We start from the raw sequence: 18,423 nt of genomic DNA on the forward strand, positions 1-18,423 counted from the left end.
CATTTATAATGCCTTAGCACCAGATGCTCGTGTGATTGTCTCTCGTGTTACGTTCCTCAGGACGCATAAGAGATGTTTTAAAAACCTTATCTTAGCTTGGTGCTGCTGTTTAATAAATTATGGGGATAATTGGTTTTTCAGAGTTCACATCTACAGTGTATTACAGCAGGGATATAACTGTATCTTTCTTAGCCATTCATCGCTCAGAAACACTTCATATAAAACACTGAAATAAATGTTTTAGTAGCACGTGGATAACAAATTTAAGACAAACCTTTCATTGCAGATTTCTGCTCTTAAGCTTTCCCTGTGGAAATCAGTTTTTAGGGCCTGTTGCTGCAGCTCTGTTAAACAACTCAAGAGACTCTTGATTAGTTCCTCGGGTTTTGCATTGCCTGCATCTCATAGTGGTGAAATTGTCTGGTCCTCGTATGGCAGACAGTACAGTTTCACTTAGATACTTCTACACAGTGTGTGTATCCTGATAACCACAGTTGGTACAACAAAACTATGGGCTGCTTGTGAGCTGGAACATGATATGAGAGCTGCCTCGAGAAGGATGGCAATGGAGAAGGCCAAAGGCTTTCTGTAGAGGCAGTGAAGACCAAAGGTTTTCACTCCTCTATATGGAGACTTATAGAGATGGTCTCCAGTGCAGCCTAAACACAGGGTGGTGACCAGAAAGTTCTGCAAGGTGTATAAGCTTCTCATCACAGGCCAATGTATGAAGAGAGACTACATCCCTCTCCCCAAAACTTTGCATCAGTTCATAGTATGGGCTTGCTGTCCTGTGTAGTATCCTCACCGAGCCTACTGTCATTTTTTTTCCATCTCTTGCCATCTCTACAGATATATCCAGTCTGCACATGCATTCTTTCACAAATGATGTCCACACCTCTTGATTCATTTCACCTTGCCTTTCCTTCCTCAAGTCCTTCTGAAGTGGTGCCACTAAAACAAGTAGACTTTTTCTGCCTGCCTTCCCAAGAGGGACATTCTCCCAAAAGACATTCGGGAAGGTACCTCCCTAACAGAGGACAGTCTGGTCTGTACGGTCAAAGGACATTGTTTGATTGGTGACATGGGGTTCTGTATTTTTTTTTAGATACAGAGGGAAGACGTACAGGGCGACTGTTAAGATTGTGCGGACATCAGATCAGGTAGCAGATTTCTGCAGAAGAGTCTGTGCAAAGTTGGAGTGCTGTCCCAACTTGTTCAGTCCTGTGCTGGTGGCCGAAGTCTGCCCGGAGAACTGCTCCATTCATACTAAAACCAAGTACAGTGAGTATTGGCCAAAATGCTTCTTGTTATCTCGGAATCAGAGCAGTGGGAAACTGTGCATGAGATAGTGATTAAACACGGGAGTTGTGTAATACGTTAATACTGAATAGAATTCATCTCATCTAAGAGAAGTTATTTAATCCTGCCAGGGCCACCGTAGGCTCCCTTAGTGTAATATTTGAACACATTCATATCGTTGGATCATTGAATCATAAAATATCATAGAGTGCTTTGGGTTGGAAGGGACCTTAAAGATCATCTAGTTCTAACCCCCTTGCTATGGGCAGGGACACCTTCCACTAGTTTGAAAGTCACTAATTTTTGGAAGTCTTGACTTTTCTTCATATCTAAAGTTAGTATAAGGAGCACAGAAAAGGAAACTGCATTGGCCAGCTGAGATTCAAACTGCTACATCTGGACAGCTTCGTTAGGTGGGATAAATCCTGTCGTACTCTAGTGAAGAGTTTCTGGCATACACACCAGGACAGGCCAGTATCGCAGTCCCAAGCTGCTGAAAGGAGTTTGGTAGCACTGACTCTCTCTGCTTAGGGTGTTTAATATTTGAACACATTCATATCGTTGGATCATTGAATCATAAAATATCATAGAGTGCTTTGGGTTGGAAGGGACCTTAAAAATCATCTAGTTCTAACCCCCTTGCTATGGGCACGGACACCTTCCACCAGACCAGGTTGCTTAAAGCCACATCTATTCAGGAAGCCTGAAGTTAGTCGTGTGTTCAGCAGTTTTTGTTGTCAATGTTGCTGATACTAGTGGCTCTTAAACAGGTCAGGAAAGTGGAAGTGAGTGCTGTCCTTCTTCCACAAAGGTTGCAAGAAACCACTATGATTGATTTAAACCAATTAGCTTCTGTTTGGTGCCAGAGTAGAAGAACTGGGCTCAGGGAGGTATTAAGATCTCTGAATACAGGTTTCTGTAGAAGTCTACACCTGAGCTAAACTCTGAGCTCCCACTGGTAGCAAATGGAGAGCTGGAGGGGTACAGCTAGGGGAGCTTCAGCTGAGATTGTCTCATCTCAAAGTTGGTTGTTATATGTGGCTGGATGAATTGTTCCTCAAAACTCCATTGATTTGATGGATGAAGGGCTCGGTTCAGTTACAAACTTTGATGTTAGTGCCAAGTACCGTTGTAGTTGTCCTGGGATACCATAGCTGGTGAAGGGCAGAGTATCTGTCAGCCCCAGAGGGTGCTATAGAGCACGTCAAAAGGCATCTAACACAAGCACCTAATGTAAGGTCAGAGGACTCGCACATCCTTAATTTCATCTTGGGCCACAAAATAGTCGAAGGTTATAAAACCCTGTTTCTTTGTGCATTGAACAAACATACATAATTCAAGATGTCTAGCCCGTTTCATTCTCTGCTGACAACATAAGCAACTAAAAGTGTATTTAAGCCTGTTGCCTCATGCAGAAGTGCATTGGGTCAAATCTAGAACATGTTGGCCGCTCTCCCTCCAAATCACTGCTCGGCTTGGTGGAAGCTTTTCCTAAGTATATCTTGTAAGGTTAAATTCTGAAGTCCTCACTCGTCACCAATAAATGTGTATAGATAAGAGCTGTAACATTCTACACTAGTCCAAGAGGACATCTTACATTTACACTGGACATTTTTTCCAAATCAATGTGTTTTAAAATTTCTCATAAAATTGCATCTAGAGTGCAGTACTGATTCAGTAGGAAGAAGCAAGCCGAAGTTTCTTTCTCTTGATGGTTAAATTTTGCTTCATTTCTCCAGCTTATTATTATGGGAAGAGGAAAAAAATCATTAAGCCACCAATTGGGGAAAATAACAACATGAAAAGTGGATGTGTCAAGCCAGCCAGACGCAGAAAAAGACGGAAATCCATCTTTGTGCAGAGGAAGAGGAGGTCGTCAGCTGTCGATTTGAATGCTGCAGGCTCTGCAGAGGTGTGTCTTGCACTGGCATAAATCAACAAAAGCCTCTTGATGCTTTTTTGTCCCCCCATGTGCATATTCCTTTTGAAGGACTTCTCAGCAAACCTCAACACTTCCATTTTGCATTTTGAATCTCTCCTTGCTACTCTGTTCTTCTACGGTCAGACTGGTTTTCTTGGGACACTCCAGGGACTTTTACCCTTGTCCATTCTGGAGTTAGCAGAGTTTTTGTTCCCACCTTCATAATGCTCACTAGCTAACATGCTGTCTAATATTATATCTTTATTTTCTTTTGCTTCCTTACAGGCCTTCAGGCAGGCAGAGGAGCCTGTTAGGTGCTTTGCACAGTATCTAGCAGAGTGAAGGAGGTCTGTGATCCATGTCTAAGATCTCCGAGTATTATAATAAGTAACTCATGGGCCGTTGTGATTTCAAGGGCTTTTATTTTTTTCATTAACCATTTGTAATATGTTTGGTTCGCAGCATCAAGCAATAAAAGTCCTAGAAGCTTTAGAATATAAGCAAATGGTTTGTGTCCCAAATACGTGATATTTGAGGCCTTGTTCTTTCCAGTATGCTGTGTGATATGACACGGTCCCAACTTCAGCAATTAGTGTCCAAATACAACCTGGAGCAGGCTTAGTAGTGTGTGGACCGTTCCCAGGTGGTTTTCCCATGATATTGATGACAAAGTTCCTGTGTAGTTTCCTTTCTTCAGCTGAGTGCCAGTGATTGCTGCTTTGTGCAGTGTGAAACAAAACTGATTTACTTAAATTCCCTCTACTTCAGCTGGAGGGGGATATTTTAGTCAGCTTTCAGTTGATTGCTTGCATCTTCATGACTTGGTCCTCATTTAGGTGTAGTTCTGCTTCATTTCCTTAGATTATACCCGATTCAAAGGAATTTAAACTCATGTTAAGCCTAAATCAGCCATTAACCAAGTTTTTCAGCCTTCCAGCCAATGTAACTAACTTTGTCTAAAATTGCTCTTTCACTTAAGACTAAGCATATGGCTTGGATGCATGCTCACACTTTCATCAGAGCTAAGCTGTCGAAGCATTTGGGCCACTTGTGTATATATAAAGTTCAAAATACACAGTTTGCATCAGTTGGTGTGTGCTTGCAAGCTCTGTGTGACAGAAATAACAAGAATCTGGTGTAATATCCTTTAAATGGAAGTTTGTGCTTCACGTTCATCAGTTAGGTGTTGGGCTGAAAGCAGGGAGATCTGGGTGAATTCCTCAGTCCTGGGTTTCACAGAAATGCCAGCTGAGGAATCAAGTACAAGTATGCACTTGTATATCTACATATTTTTAAAAGGCACCAAAATTTCCTTGCTTTCAATACCAGTGACACCTATGACAATTTGAAGCAAGGTGAAGGTTTAAATTCAAGCCTATTTCTGATTTTATTTCCTCTCAAGCAACCTGAGTTTTGTTTTATCCTTTTAGGATTTTCCATTTCCCCTTCTCATGCACATCTGCAGTGCCACAAGGTTTGAGGTGCAAGCCCCACAGAGGAACATTTCATGCCAGATGAGTTATTGCCATTGACCTTTTGTTAGAAACAGAAAAAGGATTTGTCCACCATGTAGTTTTTTCTTCTACGTTTTGTAACTAATCTACTTAGCACTGTAATGAAAATGAGATAATTTGGTTACAATAAATGTTACCCTGGACCAGTATGGACATGGGTGTGCAGTTTGACCCAGTGCCTTTCAGTTTGCTGCTGTATTGATCTCCAAGCCTGGATGCTGTTTCTCTGATGATCCTTGTGCAGGAGAGCGAAGATGACGAGCCGGATGCGATGGAGGACGAGACGGGAAGTGAGGAAACCAGCTCAGAGCTCCGGGATGACCAGACGGATACCTCTTCTGCCGAGGTCCCCTCTGCCAGACCCCGGCGAGCGGTCACCTTGCGGAGCAGCACCGAGTCGGACAGACCTCCTCCCACGGAGAGAGCCCGACGGAGCCGGAGACCGCAGCCCCACTCCTATGGCGAGGCGGAGAAGTGCACGCAAGTGAAGGAAGTGAGTCTGTCCCACTATCACTCCCAATTAATAGCATTATTCTTTCTAAATTACCCTTCAGTGCCAAGCCTTCCTCACCTGAGGAGGGCATCCGTGCCCTGGTTCTCTACACAAGGTAGTTCTCTTTGTGAGAGCTTTTGTTTTTTTTGTAGGAAATTAAGCAAGAAGAAGAAGAGAAGCTCATCCTGGACAGTAATCCACTGGAGTGGACTGTGACTGATGTCGTGAGGTTTATTAAACTGACTGACTGTGCACCCCTTGCCAAAATATTTCAGGAGCAGGTAGAGGTCTTCATGTAACTCTTCTCTTTTGTGTCTGTGGTGCTTATTCATATCACACACAAAAAGAGCAGCCCACACCACCTTGCTAGCTGGGCCTGGGGCTTTGGCAAAGAGATTATGATCAGACTTTAGAGCCATTCAGGCCAATCTGTAGCTCGAACTTTTAGCAAGGCATGGAAATCCTCAGAGACTTGAATCAGAGCCTTGCCACATCCTCAGAGAGACCAGAAAACCCCCAGCCGGAGTGCTTGTGAAAAGCAGGAGGTTTAGACCTTTCTTGTTCATGCCAAGGTCCACAGCACCATCCTGGTGTCACACAGGCACCTCAGTGTACCAGCAGATAGTGGTGATTTGGTACCTAGCAAGCTGCCTCTCCTGGCCACATGGGTTCCACCCCCTTTTAAAATATTGGCCTGTGAAGCAGAAAAACTGCTGCTTGAACCCAAAACTGGCTGCCTGAAATTTTGTCACTAACACCTAGATGCTTTGATTATGTAGACACCTACTTCCCATCTACATCCCTCTGAAGATCTGGCAGTCAGGCCCTTGGATAACCTAATTTCAGGAGGTGCCAGGCATCTCCCCATTAAGCAGAAAGGTTTGCAGGAGCAGAAGCCAATATTCTTCATCTCAAATGAGTGTGAATGTGTAAAATTTATATAGAAACAGCCATTCCTTGGCTAATGAGTAACAGTGGCTGCTGAAAGTAAAGAGCAGCGCTAAATCATAGTTAGAAAGAAGCAAGTGTGGTTAATTAAGCCATAGCTGATGGCAGTCAGTGGTATGGCCAACTGCACATTGATTGTCTCTGATTCTTCTCCCTGAATAAGTCTGTTCCTGAGTACAGCTCTTTGACTGGGAGAAGCTGAGAGTCTAGAGCAAGGCTGAAACACTCCGTAGCAAGATGCTGTAGTCGCTGCGTCGCAGCATGCTCCAACCGTGTGTTAACCAGCCTGGAATAATGCCAAGGCTTGAAAGCCAACCCTGTCTCTCCTTTGCCAAAGAGTTTTATGGGGAATTTAATCGAACACAGATGACTGGAGCTTTTCCTTGTGACTTGCAAGGAAGCTCTGGTGCAGTGGGCCATGCCATCAAGCTTCAGTGGAGGAAGAACCTGAGCTGTGGACAGTTCTGATCAAAGCAGCATTTAAGGTGTCCAAATCCTCCTTATGTTTAATGCTAGCTAATCAGGGCTGTCCTAGGGAGTTTATGTTGCCTCTGAGTTACAGTGCTTTGTCTGCACTTAGACTGATCCTCCCTGAGGGATAAAAAGCAGTTTTGTAGGCTGCTTGTCTGCTTCTCAGTCCATTAAAGAATAAAGAGGACTTGAGCTCTTAATTAAGAAAAGGATCATAAAGCCAACAGAAATCCCTGATAAAATGGCTTTTGTCTGGGGTGCTAGTTCATGGAGTTTAGTGCCTAGATACACCTGAGGGGAGGATGTGACCTCCAGAGGTCCCTTCCAGCCCATACCATTCTGTGATTCTGGGACATTAGAGATTGCAAGGGCTCCGGGTGGTCCAGGCCCCTCTGTCTTGGGTTTTCAGCAGCTGAAGAGGAACAAGGCAGGTCCCAGGTGGACCAGGGGCCATGGCAAGGCAGACATAAACGTGTGCTGAGCAAATCGTGGGCCAAAAGAAGTGGGGGAAGGATCTGACTTGGCTGTGGGCCCAGCATCAGTTTCTCCATTCAGCTCCCTCTTGTGTCTCCTGGTATGCTCTCTGCAGCCTCCCCCTTGTTTTGGTTCCTCAGTCATAAAATGGGACTAATCAGATTTCCGTGTACCCTGCAGAGTGTCTTTAGGAGGTGATCCTGCATTTCAGCAGCTGGGAGGCTTTTCCCAAACCGGGGGCAGGGTGAGAGGCTATGAGGACACACTAGACAACTTCTGAAAACCCATGAGATATCCGAGAGAGGTGGTAGCATCGAAGTGAGATAAAGGGCAGAGGACAAAATCGCCTTTATTTTTGGGGCAAACTTCCCTTCCTGCTTCTCCAGGCCTGATTATCCTTTCTGCCCTCCAGAGTCCACAAAGAAAACCATTTTCCCGGTATTTTCTTCCCTAGGACATTGATGGCCAAGCCCTTCTGTTGCTGACACTGCCCACGGTGCAAGAATGCATGGAGCTGAAGCTTGGTCCTGCCATCAAACTGTGTCACCAGATCGAGCGAGTAAAAGTTGCTTTCTATGCACAATACGCCAACTGACTGCACTTCTCAGTTTCTTTCTGTGCTCCCTCTTGTTCCCTCTCTTTTGTAACATTTCAGCTTGTTCAAGGGTTTTTTTTCCCCTATCCCTTTTCTTTTCCAAGAACACATGGAATTGGAAGCACTGGGAATTAATCCGTAGGGAAGAAAAAAAACCACCTCACAACAGAAAACTAGCAACAAATTGAACTAATTTTTCTGTACTTGTAAAGCACATCAGAAGACTGCTGGCATCTCTCCTCATGAGCCTTGCCAACCCGTTACACAGTGATGCAAGGCCAGCACGGATCAGATGGTTTGTCATTCGTTACAACAAAGCTACCGATGGCAGGCACATTCCCAAGGAGAAAGACTGGACATTTGCAGATGATGATCGTTTGTCTAGGACAATTTCTGGACATGAACATTTCTTTTAGCCAACTCTGACACACTTCTTTCATATTGAAATATAAGTGATCATTTGTAGCATTACCTGGGGTTTACTGCAAGTTTGATCTTAGTGATCAACGGACTTTTTTTCTCCTGCCTCTCCAGTCTCACAAAAGGGAAAAGTTTGTTGTTCCTGAGTGATTTATGAAAGAGAACTCAACCCACAGTCTCTGTACGGTGTCAGACAAAGCTGCAGCGAACTGACGGGTGCAACAAGACCGAGTGTGCAGTAATGCATCCTGAGCCACGCTGGCTGTGCACAATAAGCTGCATGTCTCTGTGATGGGGTCTGTACAGTACTGCATTCTTGTACAGGAACATGCGTGAAAGCTTTCATAGTCAAGCCCATCCTCTTAAATCCAAGTCATTTTAAAGACCTGACTTTGAGCCCCACAGGGTGAAAAAAACCCAGGCTATTCAGATTTAATGATGAGAGTGTTGAGTGAATGCTGGTCATGTTTGCACCTTCATGAATATGGTTGCTAGGTCAGAACAAAAAGCATCAATCTTTTCAGAGTGCGTATGCCACGGTGCTTTAGATGAGCTGAGGATCCAGCCCAACACAGTCTATATAAAGCCCCTAGATTGTCCCAGTGGCACTCTGGCTAGTGAAACTGGGGGCTTGCTTCGGGCCAAGCAGGGTAAGCACCTGAGAGGGTGAAGAAATGGGTCGGACACCTTGGTTTTGCCTCAGTTGTGTTTATAGGAGAAGGTACTTCCCATTTACTTTGCAGGGACATACGACCCCATTAGGCCCACGTGTTGAGCCTGAATTTGCTGTAACTCAGCAGAGGTTGGCGGTATCACAGTGATGTAAAATTCTTCGAAAAACAAGAAACAAACTGGGACCAAGTCTGAATTTTGCTCCAACTTTAAGGTGCGAGTGAATCCCTCCCTAAAAAAATGAATTGGATGGTTTGTGCTAAGTTTTAGCCTGATTTCATAGGAAACCACTGACTTCAGCAGACTTTTGTTCTCAAACTGTAAACAGACCCATGTTCCCTGGCCACAGGGAACTCAGCTTGGAAACTGTACACAGCTCTGTTACAATGGTGTGATGCCAAAGTCCACTCAGTGAGGACCTCTTCAAAAAGGAACTGTCATTTCTAGCCCTAAATCTGAAGCCAGTGTTTATGGCCAGATAACCCCCACCTCAAGCACATACCACCTGGTGACAGCAGACTCGGATCAGATAATCCTGCTGGCCACTGTGTGCTCAGAAGAACCTGTTGACTAACACCAGCCTGTAACTGCTGCTTTGTCCTTCATCAGTTTCCTCCTTAAGTTCTTTGGATTAAAGGGGGAAAGCCTGAGAAATAAATACTGTGGACTACATCTGAATCTGCCCTAGAGCATGTGTTAGGCAAGAAGTATTGACTGCGTTTGCCATGCTTCACTGAGGAACTTCTGGTCTCTTTCAGTGGGTTTCCTGATTTGCCACTGAGGAGTGTGACGGGTGCAGCTGCTGCAGGCTGGGCCAGATCCTACCAACATCTGAGACTTCATAAAAAAAAATCTTACATGGGAGATCGGCAGGATTGGATCTGTTCTCAGCTGTTGTCCTGTAATGAAGGTGTTGTTATTCAAGTTTTAATCAACTGAAGGGAAAAATACTCACCTCTGCATCATATAGTTTTCTTTTGTTTCTCAAAAATCCAGGAATAGGATTCTGTCATGGTGCGGACATTCAAAAACTGGGCTGGGTTTTAGGCCAGATTTCCTACTGATAGTAGCCGTGGACTGTGTCTATGCAGCTGGTTTGGTAACTACTTTGGGTCCCTCTGAAAACGTTGCTCCTTGTTTCATCTCTGAAGACAAAAGGATTGTGCCCAGCAAAATGAGACCACAGCTGAGAAAAACAGGGAGGTTGCATTTCCCAGCTCCTCCTTGCTTCAGCCCAGTCCCTCCAATGGCTGGTGTAACAGTAGGAGATAGCTCCCTAAAAGTCTGCTGTCAGGAGAACTGGCGTGTGAGGACATTTCAAGGAAGGGAAGCAGAATGGCTGTTTGCTGAACAGCATCCTGGCACTGGTCCTTTACTTACCACATCCACCTTCTGAGCATCCTTTGCTGCTCTGGTGTTCTTGGAGTTTCTGGCCACTGGGATTTGTCAGAGACATTTAATGCTTCCTGGGATGCGTTGCAAAAACATTATTGTTTTCTGCATCAACCTTGTAACTGTAGATATTCCTATGGCAGCTAACTACTCGTGGAGGCATGGTCGGGGAGCAGATAGCCGCAGAATCTGAGAGCACCCAGCTCTGTTGTTGGCCAAGCAGGGGCTGGGTGAAGCATTGAGCCCAGCACATGGGAGTCTTTACTGATTGTTCAGGGAAGTTAAATCATATTTAAAACTCGCCTATTAAACAAACAAACAAAAAAAAGAGTTTTAATTTAACTTGCGCTGGCTCTTTTATTTCCTCAGGTTTCTCTCTCCTCACCATTTGTCTTTCAGTTTATTGTTCTTCAGTGTCGTCTCATTTATCACTCTCTGTCCTTTCAGAGAAGATGATAACCTGAAATCTTTATCCTAAAATTGCTTTGGGTTGTAAATGCTTTATTATTTCTTCTAGTTTGCAGGACGGCATGCTCAGATTGTCACTTATAGCTTGAGCAGAGATCGGAAGGAACTACTTGCTCTTGCCTGGACTTCCTTTCAGTTCTGCAACATTAGCAAGGCTTTGCAGTAGTGTACTTCAAAGGAAGTGTTGGAAACCCAATCTTGCTAGGGTAAAATATCACTTTACTTTGCAATGTAGAAGTATAAGCCACTGGTCTGGCTCCAGTTCTGAGTTAAATTAGAGCTGGTGCAACTTCACAGATACACTGATGACGTTGGTTAGGCCACATCTTCTCCCGCCCTCCCTGTTCTGAATTTGGCATCCAGGCCTGAAGTTTATTGTGTTATCAGCTACAAAAGGCTGCCATTGTGAAGTGCCAAACTCATGACCTTCCAAGACCATGACCAAGGGCTGAGGAGCAACCCCGCTGTTGCTTTTGGGCTGTTGGATGCTGAACTTCAGCACATTTACACAGGCCACTTTGCTCCCACAAGAAGAGTGTGCAGGCACCTGTTACCGGCCTGTCTTCAGGCATAGGACCAAGGATGGGCATTTCTGGAGCAAAAGTAGGGGGTTGAAGAGTGTGTGGTACCTGCCCATCTTCATCTGCTCTGGCCTCTTTTGAGATTGCACTCAGTCAGGTCAAACAGATCCATGGGCAGGTCCCTGCTCCCTTCCCAAACCCCTCAGCACTTACCTTGACAGAATCAGCCAGTTCCCAGTCTGCAGGCCCAAAGCACAAGTCTCTGAAATTGGATTAAAGCATTAACTTAGAGGAATGTCTGTGATTCCCTGGCTGGTTCTCCTGCCTTCCTCATGCTGTCAAGGATGTGCTTATCACACCTTGAAGAAAAATGCTGTCTTTGGTTTCAGAGCTCTTCTTCCCTTTCCAGCTTGAAAACACATCTCACATCCACACTCCCTTTTATTTCTCGATGCCAGGATGACCAAACCTTGGCTTTTTCTACCTCTCAGAGGCGTGATGGCCTCAGCTCTGAGAAGGATTTCAGGGTCTCCAGCTCCACCGTGTTAACCATATGCTATAGCCCTTGATAGTTTGGTCCTGCAAGGTGCAGAAAACGTCCTAGAAATGCTGTGTGCCCTCAGTAACCTCTGAAATCAGGGCAAATGGTTACATACCCTGTCCTTCAGTGAAGCATCTAGCAAATGCGTATCCTGGCTGAGATGGCCTGACTCACACTGTCAGAGGTATTTGGATGCCTGCTAGGGTTTACAAAGTTTCTCAGTAACTTAGACACCTAACCCCCCTTCGTATTTCACTCTGGGTAAACAGCTAATTTGCCTTAAACTGGAAAGTCACCATTCCTTGGCTTTAACCTTCAACCTCTTGTAGTCCCTAGTCGTGTGGTGTGGAGCAAACACCGTCTCAGCTCTTTGAAGGCAAACCAGACGCTGTTGGGCTGCAATAATCAACATTTGGTCACCTGAAAAGCCTGCTTTGGTCTTTTCAGGGTGCATAATTGAATTCAGCAGAGCTGCAGTGCCATCTCAATGTTTTAGAAGCTCAGTACCATGAGGGCACCTCAAATACTTTTTGCTTTTCTGGTGCAGCGTGTCTGGAAAATGATGAACTCAGACTGTTCCTCCTATTTCCAAATTCAAGTGCCAAAAGAGAAGAACATGCTGCAACGGAACACCATTAAAACCAGCTTTATTACACATGGATAAATTTAGTCTCAAGGGCTCCATTATGGTGCTAAGATATGTCACGCTTTGCTTGGGATTACAAAGCTGATTCCTTACTCCAGGAAATATTTTCTGTAATAAGCAAGCATTAGGATTTTATTTCTTTTCTTGTGGCTGTAGATTTTTAACTTAGATGCGCTCAACAAATACACCCCACCCCCCCACCCCCCCCCCCAGTAATGTGAGTTTTGGAGAAGTTTTATACAGTATATTTATGTAAAAACTCTTTCAAAATGTGGGTGCTTGTATATTTTCCCCTCAATAATACTCTTCATCACATCAGCTGACCCAGAACTAGGGAATCTCTTACTCAGGATTTGATCCAGAAGCAACCAAGGTTAGTGGAAGGGCCCTCACAGATGTGTGGGCTGTGGGACCAGGTTTTCACCAAAATTTTTTGCTTAGAAGTCAAAAAGTGTGCAGTTAATTAACATAAAATTTAAACCTCTCCTTCTAGCAGGCAGAAATCCAGCTGAAATCTGCCAGACTTAACAAGAGAGGGCTCATGTCCTTAGGTGCTCATGAACTCCCAATAAAGGAGCAGAAGCATTTAATATTCTCATTTATTCTTTGGTACAGTACTCCATCAAGAAGTGCAAATGATCTTGATGGCTGCATTTAGAGTATGAGCCAGTCATCAAAGATGAGAGTTTTAGAGCCCAGTAGGCCTTTAAATGTCAGCTGTCCTGCAGAAGAAAAGTAGTTTTGCAGTGTTTTGGTGCCATGCACTGGAATTCTCTGGCAGAAGACATGTGAACTGCAAAAAACATAGTTTTAAATAGTCATGGCCTTTCTCTTGTTTTAGTCTTTCATGTTGATTGTTCCCTTGAAAAAGGTCTCATGTTCCTGCTTTAAGACTCCAGCCTCTGTAATGGGCTATGGCACAGCATACCAGCAAAATAAATTTTTATCCATCATCACACTATAGATGACAGGGGAGTTCTGTTAAGCATTTAGGAGATCTTGCTTCAAACACCTTGTTGAAGGAGGCGTCTGTGCAGCCTGAAGGGCAGATGTTCTGCACGGCTCACTGTGGAGGGACAGATGTTTACAGTAATGCTATTGCTGGATAGGTCACGTAGCCCAAGTAGCTTAATACAGCAGGTCAGTTGCTGTGTGGCTACCTACCCACAGATATTCCTCGTCTTGATGACTACCTGGGATGTGAGGGAGAGGAGGGAGAGTTTCAGGGAGGGAGAGAGGTTGGAGTTCTGGGCTTGAGATGTCTTTGTGGAGAGGGACCTCTCACAACAGGAAAGCACAGATATGGGCCATGAGCATCATTCCTGAAGGCTTCTCTGAGTCTTATTCACAGAAAAGGTGTTTTGAGTCCCAACAGGGGCCAGGGGAGGGTAAGGAAAAGCTGGTGATACACTGAGAGCTACCATGCTGAAATGTTCATATTTTGTTTTCCTGGTGGAGATACGGAGATCTGGCTCAGGTGGCCCTAGGCTCCTTGGTTGGATAGTAGGGAAAATCAGCCTTTCCTCCCTGTACCCAACTCCTGTGTGTCTTCTGGGGGTGGGGGCTTAAGAATCTCCTCTTGCACCATAGGAAATGTCAGGGGCTAAAACTTGAGCTCTCTCCCATAGAAAAAGGTGACATTATCCGGAGTTCAGGTTGTGGGTTTACACTCTGCTCTGTGTAACGATGTGAGAGGGTGAAAATGGTCATTCCCAAGCCACCCCACCTTCTTGTTGTTCCTCCAGTCTCACCAGAGATTATGGACATTATATCTGCTTATAAATGTGTGCATTAAATGTCCCAATCCCTGTTCTCCCAAACCTGGTCAGGATATGCCAACATACAGTTATTCCAGCAGCTTTCACCTTCAGGGACCTGCTCTTACAAGACACTCACCTGGGGAACAGTGTCATGATATTTTCATGTACACAGGCAGAGATGTCACGTACAGCCAGGCATTTGCTGCAGTATGGTCTAACAGAGGTGGAAGTCTCAAGTGCAGGCTTTGAATGGAATTGAGTCTTCTCATGTACCATGGTAGGACAAGGCAAGCACTTAAACCTTCCTGTCTCTTACAGAACCACATAAATTAGCTCCATAACCAGCAGTTACGGTCCATTCGTGGTGATGCGCGTTGGAAACCTTTGAATTGTTTTGCATTCCAGTTTGTACTGAAGATTTAATGCAGACTTTGTGTATATAATCCCTTTGGTGTGTTACAAATATATGTGTGTGTGTGTATATATGTATATATATGTGTGTGTGTGTGTATGTATGTGTATATGTATATATACATACAAATCAATCAATGCTGGTGTTTTTACTTTTTAAAGTTCACAGGGCAAAGGGCGTGTTGTTAGTTTGCTGTAAGATTCTATTCTGTATATATGTTTTCATGTAAATAAGTGAAAATCTATATTCAGAGTTATATTTTAATTTTTATTCAAAATGAAGTAAATCCCCTTTTTACTTGAAACAATTGTAAGCCACATTGTAATAAAGTAACAATAAACCATATTGCTTTCCAGGGTAGCTTTTTGTTTGGTCTGGCAGTGAGAGTTGTGTTTTGATGTATTTGGTTCATCCCTGAGGAGGTAAGGTGAGAAAGCCATCTGCTTGGCTTCACTGCTAATACCAACTTATCTCCATCTTCAGTGACCTCATGCATCTTCTGGGACAGGCCAGTCTGGATTTGTCTCTTGCGGTGTTAAGTCACTTAAGAGGCATCTCTAGAGGCTCCCTTTTTGTCCCTAGAGGGAGGCACCTGCAGTAAGCTTTGGCTTGGCCAAATCAAATCGCCCTAGGGAACTGCCTCTCTTCGGTGCCTTTGGAGGACATCTCGAAAAGGTGAACTCTTTATTTAGGTTAATACCAAGAGAGGGTGAACCTGGGCCAGTTTACCTGGATGGGCGTAGATAGACGTTAGCTGTGGTTGCATCCCAGAGAGCATAATGGACACAAAATGGTATGACTTCCAGCACTGCAGGTTCCCATCCAAGCAGAGGTGTGTCTCCACATCTATGTGTGCTGCATGCTCCGCATCCCAGCCCTGATGAATGTGCCCAAGCTGCCTGGACCACAATCTTGCCCTCACTGGGCCCCTGAACCTCCAGGTAGGTGCAACACAGCCTCCCGGGCTCAACCCTCCATAGATGCCGAGCTGCAGGGTTTGGGTTTACATGCCTGCAAATTCTTCCCAGAAGCAGTATGGCAGAACATGAAACAAGAAAGATGGTGGGTGGGTGAGGAGACACAAGACCACCTGAGGATCTTTTAGGAGAGTGACAGGGAGCAAAGTGAAAGACAACAATGAAGGTAATGCAATGGGCAACAGGCAAGGATGTAGTGAGAGAGGAGCTGATGGTGGCAGGACAAGAATTACAGCAGGGGCACAGCACATGGAGTAGAAAAGCTTCCCAAGGTGCACAGCAGCCATTGAGTATGGGGGAAGCCATCCTGCAGTGGTGGAAGAGAGCTATTTGTAGAGTCCGAACGGTGGGCTGCAGAGATTATAATCGGCTTTCAAAAGAAATCCTTGTATTTCTTAAATAGTTTCATAAAACATTTTCTCTGCAATTACAGGCTGTGTTGTGGAGCGTAAGTTCCAGCTTTGCAAGTGAGTCATCTCACATTTCAGATCGCTCAATGGCATCCTGAGTCCTGCCCAGAAAGTGTCTATTTGTTGGGCTAGCTTGGCTACCGGGAATTTGCCATTGGTCTCATCACCTGTCCCTCTGCCCCAGTGAAAGTGGAGTAGTGCACACCCTGAGACAGCGATATTGCATCCATTGATGTGTGCGTGGGAGAAAGTCAGCAGAGTCTACAGAACAAGAACTAAGCTAACAAGAACTCAGATGACCCTCATTTTGGTTTTGCTCCATCAATCCCATTCAGATGTCTCTTGTGGATACAGCGAAAGGGGAGAAACAAAATTGTTTCTTCTGTAGTCCACCATTTCTCTTACTTCATCAAGACTTGTTATTCTTTAGCAGGCAAAAATACAATCATGGGCAAGGAAGTGATTTACAAAAGGAACAAACCACTGGAAAGATTATTTCTTTTTACAATGTCAATGAAGTCTTGGGATGGAAATCCTTCCTTGTTACTCGTTATGACACTGTAATCACACTCCATGCATTGGGAAGGAGAAAAATGCAGGTAGTCAGAGAAGAGACCTGTCCAAACAGCCTTAAAAAATAAAGCATCAGATGAATGGATAGTGATGTGTGATGACATATGGCTTGCTAGACCACAGAAGTCCTTACTGAAATATGATGTAGAGAATGGGAAGGATTTATACAAGGAAATAATTCTGAGCTAAGTCTGATGGTGGTGACATAAAACTAAAAGAGCAAAAGCTTGAATGCTTTATGATATTCTTCAGCATCCAGAGCTGAAAATAAATCCATGTATCTCCCTGCAGCTTATTACATAGCCATTTAAAAGTAATGCAAAGGTCAGACACTGGTTTTTAAATTTTCTTCACTGCTAATACCAACTTCCCCAGCTCAGGGAAGACATGCTCAGAGCTCTACAAAGAGCTAATTTTGGAAAAATGTAGTGCAAAGTGATTTTAGTAAAACGCTGGAAAGATATTCCAACTGAGCTCCTTGAAATTAATGACCAACACATGAAATACAGTCGCCATATATCATTTCCCCAGGGAAAAAAGATCTGCCAGCCTTGCTTCTGACATCACAGGCCAAGATTTTGAAGATGCCTCCATTTTTAGTGTGGCGGTTTTTCATGCACAATTAATTTGGGAAAGGTTTCTAGACACTGCACCTTATTTGTGGACACGATCAAGGACTCGTGTAAGCAGCAGTATGAACACCAACATACAGTCAACTACCCCATTAAAAAACACCTACAAAAATAAAATTGGATTTTCAGGTCTCTGAGGAAACACCATCTTTCTTCTCTGCATAGAGAATGAACAAAACAAATGGGTAATTATATTTCATTCCTAGGGATTTTTAGACAGAATTTCAAGGTAAATTATTATTGCTTTTAATAACCACATTGTTGTCATTATTGCTGCTTTTGTCAGCATTGTTACTGCTTTTTTTTAATTTCAAGATTCATGCCTTTCAGTGAAATAGAGTGATTCTCGAAGTCCCTCTACTGCTACAATATTTACTTAAGAATGATACACCTCTTGCTATCGTGTCTGTACTCAATTACCATAAGTTGATTTTATAACTGCATCTCAGCTGAAGTTGTAATTACACTGTCTTCTCTAATAAGTCATAAAATCTTAAAACCAGAGAAAAATAGTGCTGCAGGACACTTTGATGTGTCAGCTTGACTGTTTCCCTTCTACAAGGCAGGACCAATTAGACAAATCTTACTCGCATTTGGCATTTGTTTAACCTGACCTTCGGATGGGTGTCAAAATAAGACCTCCAGCAACAAGCGATTCCTCAGCACTTCTACAGCATATAAAAAAAGTGATGGCATTTGGATGATGAAGCGTAATATTCCCAGGCAAAAACCACTGAGTTGATGTTGCCACTGAATGGCCATTTCGTTTTGAAAAGCTCGATATGACTAGTGATTAATGTAGCAATTAACGAAAGTAAAAGCAGAAAATTCACAGTTGAGATGGATTAGATGTCAGATAAGCAACTTTGATAGTAACTTCCATCATGAGTCCTTATTTGGGACTTATTTGAGCATATGATCTGGAGGTTACAGCAGATGATGGTACTACAGTCAACTTCCCTGCAACACCCAGTGCTGCCGTCACTGTGCTTGTGTCTCTGGATAAGTCATCTCTGGAAATAAAGCTTTGTAACAGAGTTCCCAGCTCATGCCCAGCCAACTTGGTGGCCCACTGACTCACATTCATGCTGGCTGAAGAAGGTCAGATCTAAAGCTGCAAGGGCGAAACAGTAGGGTTTGCCCAGCCTTGCTTAATGGTGAGTTGCTGAGCCAGGGAAGAGCTGTTAGCCATAAAAAGGAGTAGATGGACTTGTCTGGCAGTCAGTCTCAAGTCCTTCTGAATCAATTGGACGCTCTCCCATGCCATTTAGGGAATGCAATACC

The 18,423-nt window shown here is 44.0% G+C and overlaps 1 protein-coding gene across 1 annotated transcript in view; it reads left to right on the forward strand.

Moving 5' to 3' along the window:
- SFMBT2 (Scm like with four mbt domains 2) overlaps positions 1-7,715 on the forward strand; it is a 101,029-nt gene extending 93,314 nt beyond the window's left edge. The window contains exons 16-20 of the mRNA XM_086474916.1: positions 1,106-1,281; positions 3,039-3,211; positions 4,979-5,227; positions 5,380-5,508; positions 7,575-7,715. Of these exons, the coding sequence (XP_086331042.1) occupies positions 1,106-1,281; positions 3,039-3,211; positions 4,979-5,227; positions 5,380-5,508; positions 7,575-7,715 (868 nt within the window). The remainder of the gene's footprint in view (positions 1-1,105; positions 1,282-3,038; positions 3,212-4,978; positions 5,228-5,379; positions 5,509-7,574) is intronic.
- Positions 7,716-18,423: the final 10,708 nt, after the last annotated feature.

Source organism: Leptosomus discolor, chromosome 1 (genome assembly GCF_034619465.1).
Source record: "Leptosomus discolor isolate bLepDis1 chromosome 1, bLepDis1.hap2, whole genome shotgun sequence".
Classification (NCBI taxonomy): Eukaryota; Metazoa; Chordata; class Aves; order Leptosomiformes; family Leptosomidae; genus Leptosomus; species Leptosomus discolor.